Here is a 13,346-nt window from a genome sequence, read left to right on the forward strand (position 1 = left end):
TTTGAGAGAGCAATCCTTTATTAGCTGGCATTAACATATCATTGTTTCCACATCCGGAACAGCAGTTTTAACTTAACATTTTTGGAATGAAAACACAAAAATAAATTGGGGTTCTTTCACATAATACTCTATATCAGGCATCCCCAAACTGCGGCCCTCCAGATGTTTTCGCCTACAACTCCCATAATCCCTAGCTAACAGGACCAGTGGTCAGGGATGATGGGAATTGTAGTCCAAAACATCTGGAGGGCTGAAGTTTGGGGATGCCTACTCTATATGCATCTTGGATACCAGATACTAAGGAAAGAACATTTCTATCCTAAGAAATTTAGTTACTATGGACATCTTTAGCCTTGTTGATCTTAAATTATCTACTGATAATTGGTATACTTGTTATTTGAGCAGCAAATCACAAAACAATTAAGTCAGTGTAGTCAAGATTTAAGACAATTTAGTGCCATGAATTTTCAGCATTAAGTGATACGCAGCAGACTGTTAGACCCTCTGAAGGCTATCAGGGGACCACAGCCGTAGCCTCAACAACCCTTTTGTGAAATTGTTGGGCATTAACACAAAAATACAGAGGCAAATGAGCCAAAAGGTCAGCCTGGAAAAGTTCAGATGGGCTTTTTTTCACCCGACAAACTGTACTGTGTACAACTGCCGTGTACAATTCAACACTTGTATGTAGCTAAAGTATGCAACTCAGATCTCCCCCCCCTCCCCCGAGATATTGAAGCAAACAAAAATATGCATTTAGAAAGAGAACTATAATCCTAAATGGTAACCAAGAATCTTGAGCCTGGACTATTGGGGCTGCAATTCTGTAACCAGTTACATTGTGTTCAACACCCAACAGATTTCAGTGGTACGGTACTTAAGTACATGTAATTTGACACAATATCACACCATTAGCACAAAACTCATCAGCATAACTAAAAGTGTGGTGCAGTAAGTCCATTTGTCCTACTGCACAATATTCAAAAGTGGGGTAAGAGTTCTGCAAATTTTTGCATCTACCGCTTCAGATAGAAGAGAGGGGAAAAAGCCCAGGTACTTTGTCATTAAAACAGAACATAAATCTGAACATTCCTTACAATCTTCTAGAGAAAACACTCTCGTGGATAGTAATGCACATTCAGACAAAGGACATCTAATCCCTCTGCACTGCATTCCTTCCTATTATTAATGCTGCATCTAAAGAGACATTTTCAGTAATTTGCAAGCATTTGGAATACCGTATTAGAAAATTGTTCCCAAACTCTGCAACCACGAACACCATGCTTATTATAAATGCTTCCATGGCAGAGTAAATGTCCAAGTGTGGCATGTCAGTTTGTTGCATGTTACCTTTAGTTAAATAATACAGAAAACATTTCTATGCAGTTAGCAGGTGCCAGACATGAGTCTTACTCTGGAATGAGAATATTCAGTTTTGCTCTTACCTAGAAACTATCCCAGATTTTTTTTGGGGGGGGGCATAGCCTAACTAGGTGCTGAGTTACATACCAAAGGAACAGCGGATCAAAGTCTTTTCATGATCTAAAGGAAAACGGAAAACTCAAGTATGTACATTAAGTTAGAAAACAAAGGCCCTCTTCTATATACAACTAATCGCCACTTGAAAACAAGACGTAGTCTTAATATAAAAACTGCAATTTAATATATCTCACAAAAAGTATGGTCTCTCAAGTACCCGATGCATTAAAAGAGGTCTACATCGTGAGTGTGATCAATTTCAATAGCATCTTCGGGATCCAGTTTCATTTCTCCATGTCCTTCCTGCAAGTCATCCAGTGAAGCCAATGCCTCATTTGTATCACTAGCAAAAGTCTCTCGAGAAGCATCATCATATTCTTGAAGGTTGAGCCCTTTAATAGCTTTCTTCATCTTTTTCCCCAGGACCTGAATTCTCCTCTTCTTTGCTGCTTTCTTGTTCTCATACTCCTTCTGGTTTTCAACATAGAAGATTTCCTTCAAAGAGAATGTTAACACTCCATGAAGTGCCAAGGAATAATAGGCAATGTCACCTTTCAGAAACCACCACTTTCCTTTGCTAACCTTTAAACTAGTGATGAAAGCTAACTGTATGACAAAAGAACAAAAATCTCTTTTCAAGAAAGCCATATCCTTTCAAATGCTGCTACATAATATTTGAAAATTAAGACTTCAGCTCCCTAAAGTGAGAGAGATGCTCTATTTTCAACAGCTGCAAGTCTGTCTGCCCAAAATACAGAAAGGGGTATTTCTGAAGCCCATCACCACTACAGTCATTTGTTACATATTTTGAAGTTAGAAGGAAGATTTCAATTTTATGATTTCACTGATTTACTAATAGATTAGAAAAAACACAGGGAAATATGATGACTTTTTGGATTATGAAAAATGTTAAGGGATTTTTTTTTTACTGTAATGTTCTTTGAAGAGCAACCCTTCAGAGATACAGGTGTAAGCTACAAATGCTGAGACTGCTAAAAAGCCCTGAGACCATCTTGTCCCGTTCCCTACCCTTGCAGATTTTTTTGTACCTAACCTGGGAAAGTGGGGCCCAGACTGCCTCCAGCTACAAAAGCTAAGGCTGCTGAACAGACTCTTGGGCTGGGGGGTTGTTTAAGAGGGGTGTTTTTCGGTGGGAGGGAATGGTTGTTACTCTTCTTGTATCTAAATAATGATGAAAATAATGATGATAATGATAACAACAAATTATTATTATTATTATTATTATTATTATTATTATTATTATTATTATCCCCCCAACCACTCTGGGCGGCTTCCAACACATATAAAAACAATATAACATCAAACATTAAAAACTTCCCCATACAAGTCTGCTTTCAGGTCTCTCCTAAATGTCAATTAGTTGTTTATTTTCTTGACATCTTGAAGGGAGGGCATTCCACAGGGCCAGTGCCACTACTGAGAAGGCCCTCTGCCTGGTTCCCTGTAACCTCACCTCTCGCAACGAGGGAACCAGCAGAAGACCCTTAGAGCTGGACCTCGGTATCCGGGATGAACAATGATGGTGGAGGCTGTTTAGGGCTTTAAAGGTCAGCACCAACACTTTGAACTGTGCTCAGAAAGCATACTTTTAATAAGAATATTAAAAATTGGATCTTTAAAGAACAGCTGGTTTAACAGGATGTCAATTTTCTACTTTAGATGATGTATAAATTGAAATCAGAAGTCAGCAAGAAGAGATATACTTTAAACCAGGCACCCCCAAACTTCAGCCCTCCAGATGTTTTGGACTACAATTCCCATCATCCCTGACCACTGGTCCATGGGAGTTGTAGGCCAAAACATCTGGAGGGCCGCAGTTTGGGGATGCCTGCTTTAAACATCCTCATTTAACATTTGCTTTTCAAAGTAATCTAAAAATGTGCTGTTTTTAAATGGTTTACATATATTATGTTATTTACCTTGATTTGTTCTCCAGTTACACTAGGTGTGTTTTTCAGCAAGTTTAAATAAACTCCTCCCGGTGTTCTCCTTCTAGTGCCATTCTGCATAATGGAAAAAGAAAACTTTTTAAAGCTTTCTATAGACATAACACCTGCAATCCTATACCCTGTTCAACTCAATAGAACTTGCTGCTATAAATATGCTGTTCCTCAAAAACTCAAAATATTTTTTTAACAGGGCTCTATATTTGTTAAAAGATTAAGTATGTAGGCTGAAAAAGCAATTATTTCCTACCACTATGAAAAGGCCTCCGTTTTGTTCCACTTCAGCCGTTTCCATCAGTAGTTCAATAGATTTTTTCTTCCCAATGATTTTCACAACCCGTACGATCAGATCCTTCTTTGGCTCACAAAGCCTAAAAGGAGAAAGGAAATTCTATGAAAACTGGAAACCCTTGCATTTTGTAACCTGCTTGAATGACAAAACATAATTATGAACAAATGTACCCACTGTTACAAGTTTAGCACTATCTGACACTCGCCTAGCATTGCTGTAGTGAAGGCTCACTGTGCTGAGTTTTGGGAGGAAGGGTGGAATATATCTGAATTGGTAATACTTTTAAAAACTGAATTGTCAGCTTGTACTTTCTACATTTAATTTCCCTTGACCTTACTGCTTACCATCACTTACTCCCCCAATTTTACACGCCCCCCCCTAAGGATAACCTTCCAGGAAGGTGGGACTGCAACCCAAAATTATCTTTAGTCCTTTGAATATGGTTTAAGAATGTTTTCAGTTATTGAGAATTACAGACAGACACCTATTTTAACTGAGTATTACCAGCTATCAAATTATGAGGGTAAAGAATGGTCCAAGGATATTTTTATATTGTCTAGTCTAGTGCATGGGTAGGCAAACTAAGGCCCAGGGCTGGATCCAGCCCAATCACCTTCTAAATCCAGCCTGCGGATGGTCCGGGAACCAGCGTGTTTTTACATGAGTAGAATGTGTCCTTTTATTTAAAATGCATATCTGGGTTATTTGTGGGGCATAGGAATTCATTCATTTTTTCCCTTCAAAATATAGTCCCCCCCCAAAAAAGTCTGAGGGACAGTGGACCGCCCCCCTGCTGAAAAAGTTTGTTGACCCCTGGTCTAGTGGAACTTTTTGCCTTAAAACTTTCATTTTATAAAGTCTCATTCTCTGGAGACTAAAAGCATAGGATGCACAATGGCTAATTTGCTCCAAATTCCACATGGGACAGCTGTGCCATCTGCAACAACTGCAAACCAGGCAAACAGAAAAACTGCATTGTCCATGTTGGCCTCATAAGTATCTTCTTCGGGGGGGGGGGGGGCGGAAACCTTCATGTTCTCTTCCTGACAAAGTACAAAACCGCAAAATTTTACAACTGTATCATCCCAAGGCCACAGTGGGAAACCAGAAGCACACAGCTGATAAACCAGAATTAAAAGATAATGCCATGAAAATGTTTACACATGCACAGACCCAATAATCACGACTGTAATTCTGTTTGTTCACATTACTTTTGGTTCCTATTGATATAACTTCATGCTTTTCTCCAGTGAACCACCACCCTGGTAATTTCACAAACCCCACGCAATTGTCTAGGACACAGATTTGGTTTAAAGAGGAGAAAACAAGATAGTACCAAAATGGGTTCAACGTGCATTCCTAACTTCTCACAGTGATTTTTTTAGTTGAGTCTATGTAAATCAAAATATATTTCAAGCATATTCTATGGCTGTGCAGAGGACAGTGCCACACAATTCATGTGAATAGCACACATTCTCAGTCTAAACAGCTGAATTTTATCAGCGTCCCGAGGTTTCTGTATAGTGCAGTGGGGGTTGTACTGAGTAATTCTTGGATGGCTATATAAACCTGTAATATTTTGACTGGATATCTGGGCAACTAGGAGACTTCATGCAAATAAACATTATGAAATGGGGTTCTGGTTTGGGGAAGGGCTATAGAATCTGCTTCGTATGTAGAGGCTCCCAGGTTCAACTTTACTCACAAGATCAAATTATTCAGTCAGTTTTAAGTAGAAGCCAAAGCATTCGTCTGTCCAGTCTCCATGAATTGAAACAGAAGTCTCAGAACTCTGGTTTCATGCAATGACTAAAAACGCTGGCAGGTGGGAGCAGCCAGACTGGCTCAGTTCACAGAAACTGCTTCCAAGGGTACCTGCACATTTTGCTAAAGGCTTGGTTTCTTTTTAAACGGAATCTCAATAATCTGAGCCAATGAAAGCATGGCAGTGGCGGGTGCCAGGTTGGTGACCCCTGTAATAGCTTTTCTTTAGTACCGTTATTTAAAAAAGAAAAAATAAACACCCAATGTCCTGCAAGTTTTGTTTTTGTGTAAGGTGGCATTTATTGAAAATCTGATGAAGGAGTTTTAAAAGATCAAAATCTTACCGGTAGGCAATTTCATCTGCCACTTTTTCCTCAGGATCATCTTCAGTAATTTCATACCTCCCTTTGTAATTCATTTCTTGTCTTTCACCCAATCTGTCCTTAACAGGCCGTTTCCGTTTCAAGAGGCCTTGTCCAATTTCCTCCTCCTCTTCCTCCTTTGGCAATGTCTTTTTGTCATCCTGCATATATTCATCTAACTCTTTGTCTAACACTTCACCCACTTCTGGCTCAGATTCTTTCATCAGCTTTTTAGCCAACAGGTAATTGTAAGTCTCTGATGCCCGGCTTCTATCAATGCTTCCCTCCATCCCTAGAATCCCAAGTTCTGAGGCCACTGCATCTTGGTTCTGCTCCTGAAGCACTGCACCCCAGATGTTGTTGATCTTTTTACCCCCTACAGTAATCTGTTTCTGAGGGATCGGGCCAAAATTGAAAGGCTCTGGTTTAGCAGGAGGAAGATTGGAACATTTCTGTCGCTTTCGCTTCCACAGACAGCTGTCTTCGTCTGAATCCGAGAAGCTCTCATCACTGGAGTCCAAACTTTTGGTTGTGCGGTAAGGGACAGTTGGTGCACAGGGGGAAATGGCAGTTGGAAAAGATCTGGCTGAGCTGATATCATGCTCTTTCTGAAATGTAAAAAGAAAGCAAGAAAGGTGTTTGCTGTCATTGTTAAAAAGAAACATTTTATTGTGCACTAATTTGCCACCCTACTGGGGATTTTTTGTGTGCAAAACTTCCCAAGGCAAAATAGAGTGTACTTAGCCTCCTCCCTCATCATTTTACTTTTAACACTCACATGCTGCTCAATAGCATGTTTCTCTGGGAAGCTTACAATAAATTAAGTAAAATAAGTTCAAAACAAAACAAAAAGCTACATAAATGCAAACACAAAATGCACTGCACCCCCAAAATCAAAACAAAGATTTAATACCATATTATCCACAAGAAGAAGACAGGAACTAGAGTAGGAAAGGCTTCAGGTCCTCAAACAGGATACACACACAGTCTTTCACGAGAGTAAAAAAAGGGGAGAACACCCATCTGTCCAGGTCCCTACTGACATAGGATCTGAGCCCATCTCTCTCCTCTCAGTCTGACCACAGGCAAATCGGAAGCAGGGCGATGCCAAGATCCAATTTAGAGCCTCTGACACTCCGCTTCTTGCTCATTTTCTCCAAGCTCCTCATGTGTAACAGTATGCCAAATAAGAATGAATCGCTAGAAAATTGTGATCAAGACTCTAGGTAAAGCTCACTTCCAGTTCTCTCTCTCACACACAGCCCCTTTAACCTTTAAGCGACGGTACTCCAATTTGAACTGAACAGGTATTGAATTTCAAAGTGACTTACAGTATTGAATAGATAATCAGCTTTCACTCCCTCCTATCCAACTGGTCAGTTAAAGCGTTATAAACTTCTGAGTACCATTCCGAGTGCACAAGAACAATTCTGCTAGATCAGGCCAGTGGCCCATCTAATCCAGCCTCCTGTTCTCAGATAGAAGCTCGTGAGAAACTGGCAATCGGGACCTGGGCACAAGAGCACTCTACCGGACTGCAGTTTCCTGGTGTTCAGGCACAATACTACCTCCAACAGTAGAGCAAGAACACAACCATCCTGTTTAGTGGTCATTGCTAGTCTTCTCCTCCATGAATTTTGTCTTTTAAAACTTTCTAAGCTGATGGCTGGACGCGGGTGGCGCTGTGGGTTAAACCACTGAGCCTAGGGCTTGCCAATCTGAAGGTTGGCAGTTCAAATCCCCGCGACGGGGTGAGCTCCCGTTGCTCGGTCCCTGCTCCTGCCAACCTAGCAGTTCGGCAGGAAGGTAAACAGTGTTTCCGTGCGCTGCTCTGGTTTGCCAGAAGCAGCTTAGTCATGCTGGCCACATGACCCGGAAGCTGTATGCCTGCTCCCTCGGCCAGTAAAGCGAGATGAGCGCTGCAACCCCAGAGTTGTCTGCGACTGGACCTAATGGTCATGGGTCCCTTTACCTTTACCTTTAAGCTGATGGCACTGGAACCCCGTGGGAGCAATTTCCATAGCTCAAATATGCCCTGAAGAATTACTTTATTTCACCTGATTCTTCTTGCATTCAGCTACATTGGATGACCATGAGTTCTAATACTATGAAGGAGAGAAATGTTTATCCACTTTCTCAGTCCAGCAACATCTGAGGACCCAAGGCTCCCGCACACTGGGTTAGAACATTTTTGCTGCTGTCGCAAGAAATGAGTTTCAGCATTTTGCACAGTATCTAAACTACAGTACTAGTTTTCAACATGGAGATCATATCTCCACTCAGTGAAGACCATACTTCTAGGCACTTTTATTTGGAAGGAATCCTCCTCTGAATCACTAGAACTTTCATTCAAAGAAATATGTTCATGACTGCCCTGTAATTGGCTTTGGCAATCTAACCTTTTTCATGACATAGCTTTAAGGTTAAAATACCACACTGATTTGCACCATTCTCTTCGAAACTCAAATAAATTCGCCCACCACCAAGCTTCCAAGTACCTAAGGAGGCTGAAAACCACAGTGGATTGGTTTAAATCATCAAGGGGGAAATGGGCCAATTGAAAAAAAAATGATTTAAAATGGGAAATAAATGTATTTCCAGGGAAAGTGTGTATATCACGTGGTTGCTGCAATGATTAGAACAAATTGGCTGGAAACTATTTAGAGTCTTACAAAACCCAGAAGCATAATGCGAACCTTACCCTCTGCATGAATTGCAGGATCTTATGTGCTTAACGAGAAACAAATTTCCGTTTAGCTCTCTGACTACACATGCAAGGAAACAAAGTGTAATCACTTTCTTGAATGTTTAACTTTCTATTCCACAAACTATTATTTGCAACTAGGTTCAAATTAGTAAGACTTAACAAGAAGCCTGCTTGTGGCCAGATAAAAGGCACGACCCTAGCCATAGAATATGGCGCCGAAAGCATTATTCCTATGCTGTAGGCACACTTATCACCCAATCACATAGCATTGGTATGCACAGCTGCTTTCTTGAGAACTCTTATTTCTCTTTGTGACAGCTTGCACAAAAGTACAGGATTTGTGTAGCGCCACGGGGGGGGGGGGGAGAATACTGGGGTCAATGAGGTTCCTGACCCCTCTTACTGGCTTTGCCTCTGCCCAGTGCTGTTATGTGGGTCCCAGCTATTTTCCTCTTGGTGAAATGCTGCTCTCAACTTCTGTTTTTATTTTATCAAATTTCAAATGCTTAATAATTTCACTTTTATGTTAAAAAAACCACACTTGTTCTGATGCATCCTATTAAAAATTCACAGCCCAGATTCCTTAATGACAACACAGAGTTACATAAAGAATGTACGATTTGTTTCTTTTTGACACCTGGAGAAGCTTCAGAAACATAGCTATTGCCATGTATCATCTGGAAGATTTACATATAAACACAGCATATATATTTTTCCCCTATTAGATATATTATGAGAATTTAGACATACTGTATATTGCACATTTGCTATTTATTTGGTTCACTTCAGCAACAGAAGGCTGCTTTCAGACTATCTTGGTCACATAATGAAATATTTAACTATGTTGTGTTTGAAGGATATCTGATAGTGTTACCAGTACATTTCAGCAGAGCCTAAATTCTTGAGTTCTATTACTACTCAAGGCCTCAGTGTCACAGTCAGATTTTAGGGGAAATGTTGAAAGCTCAAACAAGAAAAGCAGCCCATTTTTGTCATCACAGAGCATTACCCTGTGTTGTTTTACAAAAACCTAGCATAGATACATGCATGGAGACTAAAGAGACAAATATAAAAAGCAAGCAAAGTGAGCACATATTAGTTTTAAACAATTAGGTGGGGAACCTGTGGCCCTCCAGATGTTGTCAGACTACAACTCCCATCAACCTGATCATTCACGGTAATAACTGGGGCTGATGGGAGTTGCAGTCCAACAATGTTACTGCGAGCTTTCTAACAAGGAGGAGTGCAGAATGAAAGACTAGGAGAGGTAGAATAATACACCACTGACTCCACTTTAGCCACCAGCCCCCAAACTATCAGTGTTATGATCAGCTTACAGCAAGTTGCCCTTGCAAAGTGTAAACATGCAAGTGGCTATTTGAAAGGCCCACACTGACCTGACTTTCTAAGCGGAACAATTTTTAGTTTAGCTACTGTAGTCAAGGTTTGCTTTGCATTAACAGTCCTCAGCAAGTCTAGCATCACATTTCCACTGGGCTAGCTCTGCCTACAGCAAAATTTTGGTGGGAGAAAGGAAAATTGCTAACACTCACAAAAAGTTCAAATAATAGGTCTTTCAAGTGCAGCCAATTGAGCTTTGATGGGCTTGGGCACAGCCCTCTAGGTCAGGCATCCCCAAACTTCGGCCCTCCAGATGTTTTAAACTACAATTCCCATCATCCCTGACCACCAGTCCTGTTAGCTAGGGATCATGGGAGTTGTAGGCCAAAACATCTGGAGGGCCATCATTCAACAAAGCCCAGCAGCAGGTGGTTTCCACAGATGGGTGTGGGAAGAAATGGCCATGGGTCCAAAAATTTCACAGCAATACATTGTCTAAATTTGAGTGCATAGATGTTCTAAGTCCTCCTCCAGTCCATCCCCAGTTACCACTTCCCATAGCCAGAAATGTAGAAATACTATGCTCAGACTTATAAGCACCATCTCCCACATGTGTGGCATAAAGGGTACATCCATAAGTAGACACGCCTACAATCCTTCCACCCCTTTCTGAGGCTGAAAACATGTAAAAACTGAGGACATGCCTACGGAATATCAAATGTATCTCACTGATTTCTACTGGATGCATAACATTTCTATGCTGAGCTTTGAAACAGCGTGGATCTTCACAAAAAATAACATTATCTTGTTAGTTTTGATACAGGTAATTTTATGTAAAATATGTAAAGAGTTCTACCACATTTTTTACTTAGCCATACCAGAAGTGAAGGTAATATAATGATGAATATCATTTGCTCTACAGAAACTAGCTGAAAAGTCCACAAGCTTGGAAAATGAATGATGCAGATTTGTATTTATTTTAGTTCCAAACACACGTAAGCTGACCAATTTGGCATAGGCTTAAAGCTTTGGTTGAATACCTTTCAGGAAAATGAGTCTCCTCTACTTCGTGACACCATTATGTATTCTCTTTTCCAATCTAATGATAAGACAAAAGCAGCACAGTCCTAAACATACAAGCCAAAATTTGATACAGGGGTAGTTTGAACACACCATTTGAAATCTCTTTTGGACTGTATTCAGCACCCCACATCTCTACTAGCACAAGGAGAATTTGGTGGCAATCTTGTTAAGAGCAGTTGATGCAGGCAAACACTAATTATAATAGTTTCTTTAAAGTTAGAAAGCCAAACATTATTTAGTTAGAAAGCCAGGTCAATGTGGCCCTCGAAACAGCTACACGCGGAGTTGCTCCTTTCAAGTACAAACTGCTGTAAGCAAATCAAGGAGGCTTGGTCGGGGGGGGGGGGGAGATTAAGACCATGTCTGCGTCCATACACTGTTAGAGAGCCATCACTATCTAGTGCCAAGTGTCCCCAAAACCGAAGTCCATACATGTGTCCCACAGGTTCCCCTGCTTCTGCTGAAGCTTGAAAGAAACATTATATTGTTGCCAACAGAATAGGATGCAGAGTGTCCTTGGTTGCAGGAGATTTGTGTGGCGGCAGCCCATGACAGTTTCTCTGATTTACAAATGTTCACGCAGGCCCCCAAAGTTTGGAGACTCCTGGTCTAGTAGAGACAACTAGATATGGATCAAGGAGAAATGAGCCCAAGGTGTCTGCCCGGCTTGGAGAGGGAGGCACGAGGCTCAGATGAATCCAAGATCCGTCCTGCCACCTTCCCAATGCCATCCGAGTATCCCATCGGAGCCCTGGCACCTCCTTCCCAAAGCCCAGGAAACTCCTGACCGGCTTAGGGATGGAGCCGTGAGGCTCACGCACACATCAGGATGTCACACGCATGATGTTGCCCCCCCCCCACAACCTGGCGCCTCTGGCCCTCAACTGCTCCTCCACGAAAAAATTTCACCGCACACGTTGTTGCGCGCTCAGTTTAAGGTGCCGTTTGCCCCCCGCCCCCTAGCTCCCGTTTCTAGGCGTGGCTCATGCATGGGGAAACGAGCTGGACCCCAGGATCTCCCCAGCGGGCACCACCAGACAGGTGACGTTAGGCTCCATCCCGCCAGCGGCCCGGGGGGGGGGGCAAAATGCGCCTGGCGAATTTCGAAGGCAGCCAACGGGGCTCCGGCGAACGTTTGTGGAGAACAGCATCTCCTGTTCTTGGCGGCCGCCGCGAAGGCAAAAGCGAAACGCAGGGGGGGGGGAGGCCGCAAGCCGGGGCCGCCCCCTCGCTCGCTTCGCCGCGGCTTTTTCCTCAGGAAAGGGAGCGCGGAGCTGCTCTCGGCCTCCGCCGACCAGGCGGGCCCCCAGACGGGCCCGAGCCGCCGGGGAAAGAAGCGGTCGCCGCCGGGCAGCGGCCTCACCTGCGGGGGGCTCCTGGCGGAGGTGGGCATTTCGCAGTCGGAGCCCGAGATCTCCCCTTCCTCTTCCATCCCGCGAGCCTCCAGCGCCATCTTTCCCGGCTCCTCAGCCAGCGCGGGAGGAGCGCGCGGGAAAGGGCCCGGCCTTAGCCGAGCCAGGACTACGGCGCCCACAATCCTTTGCGCCCGGAGGGGCGGCGGACGGCGGGACCACCCTTCCGAGAGGCATGCCGGGACTTGTAGTCCGGGCTTGCCGCTTTTGTCGCTGTGGGAAAGGCTACGCCACCTGAGTGGCGGGGCGGGGGAGAGAGAGAAATGGAGACTATGCGCGTACTTTCTTAAAGCAAGGAAATGTTTAATAAAAATTATATTATTCAAAACAAAAACCAGGCACACACGAACGACGGTCTCAGCGTGACACGCTCCATATTTCATTCACAAAGATGTCAGGGCTAAATGCAGCTCTAGGCATCGATCCATCCAGGAACAAAGACAATGGAAGAAGAGAAATGCCTCCAGAGAGAGAGATGTTAAAAAAAGAATGTGTCCAGTTGGATCTAACTATACAGCATACCCTCCAACATTTCTCCGATGAAAATAGGGACGTCACCTATTCTATTATTATTGTTACTGTTAGTTTTTTTTTTAATCATTATAAAATAACCGTGGCTGGGTTGCCCCAGCCATTCTGGGAGGCTTCCAACATATATAAAAACATAATAAACATTTAAAAAACTTCCTTATCCAAGGCTGAGTTCAGATGTCTTCTAAAGGTTGTCTAGTTACTTATCTCCTTGGGTCAGGGGTCACATAACTTCACACCCTCCAATATTTCTCTGATAAAAATATGGACTCCCTATACAGTATTATTATTATTATTATTATTATTATTATTATTATTATTATTATATTCCGCACATCTGGCTGGGTTGCCCCAGCCACTCTGGGCAGCTTCCAACATATATAAAAACACAATAAAACGTTAAATGTT

General features: G+C 42.5%; 1 protein-coding gene across 2 annotated transcripts; it reads right to left on the reverse strand.

The window, feature by feature from the left end:
* On the reverse strand, positions 1–12,476 carry PHAX (phosphorylated adaptor for RNA export). 2 transcript variants are annotated; one of them, XM_035100133.3, is made up of 5 exons: positions 12,359–12,476; positions 5,847–6,472; positions 3,697–3,817; positions 3,420–3,503; positions 1–1,974 (listed from the first exon to the last, which is right to left on the reverse strand). In XM_035100133.3, exons 1-5 carry the CDS (start codon positions 12,446–12,448, stop codon positions 1,705–1,707), a joined length of 1,191 nt encoding a protein of 396 aa, XP_034956024.1. In that variant the 5' UTR covers positions 12,449–12,476; the 3' UTR covers positions 1–1,704. The 2 variants fall into 2 exon arrangements, with proteins under 2 accessions (XP_034956024.1, XP_060136112.1); XM_060280129.2 differs by lacking the exon at positions 3,420–3,503.
* Positions 12,477–13,346: the final 870 nt, after the last annotated feature.

This window comes from Zootoca vivipara, chromosome 10, assembly GCF_965207765.1.
Source record: "Zootoca vivipara chromosome 10, rZooViv2.hap1.1, whole genome shotgun sequence".
Lineage (NCBI taxonomy): Eukaryota > Metazoa > Chordata > Lepidosauria > Squamata > Lacertidae > Zootoca > Zootoca vivipara.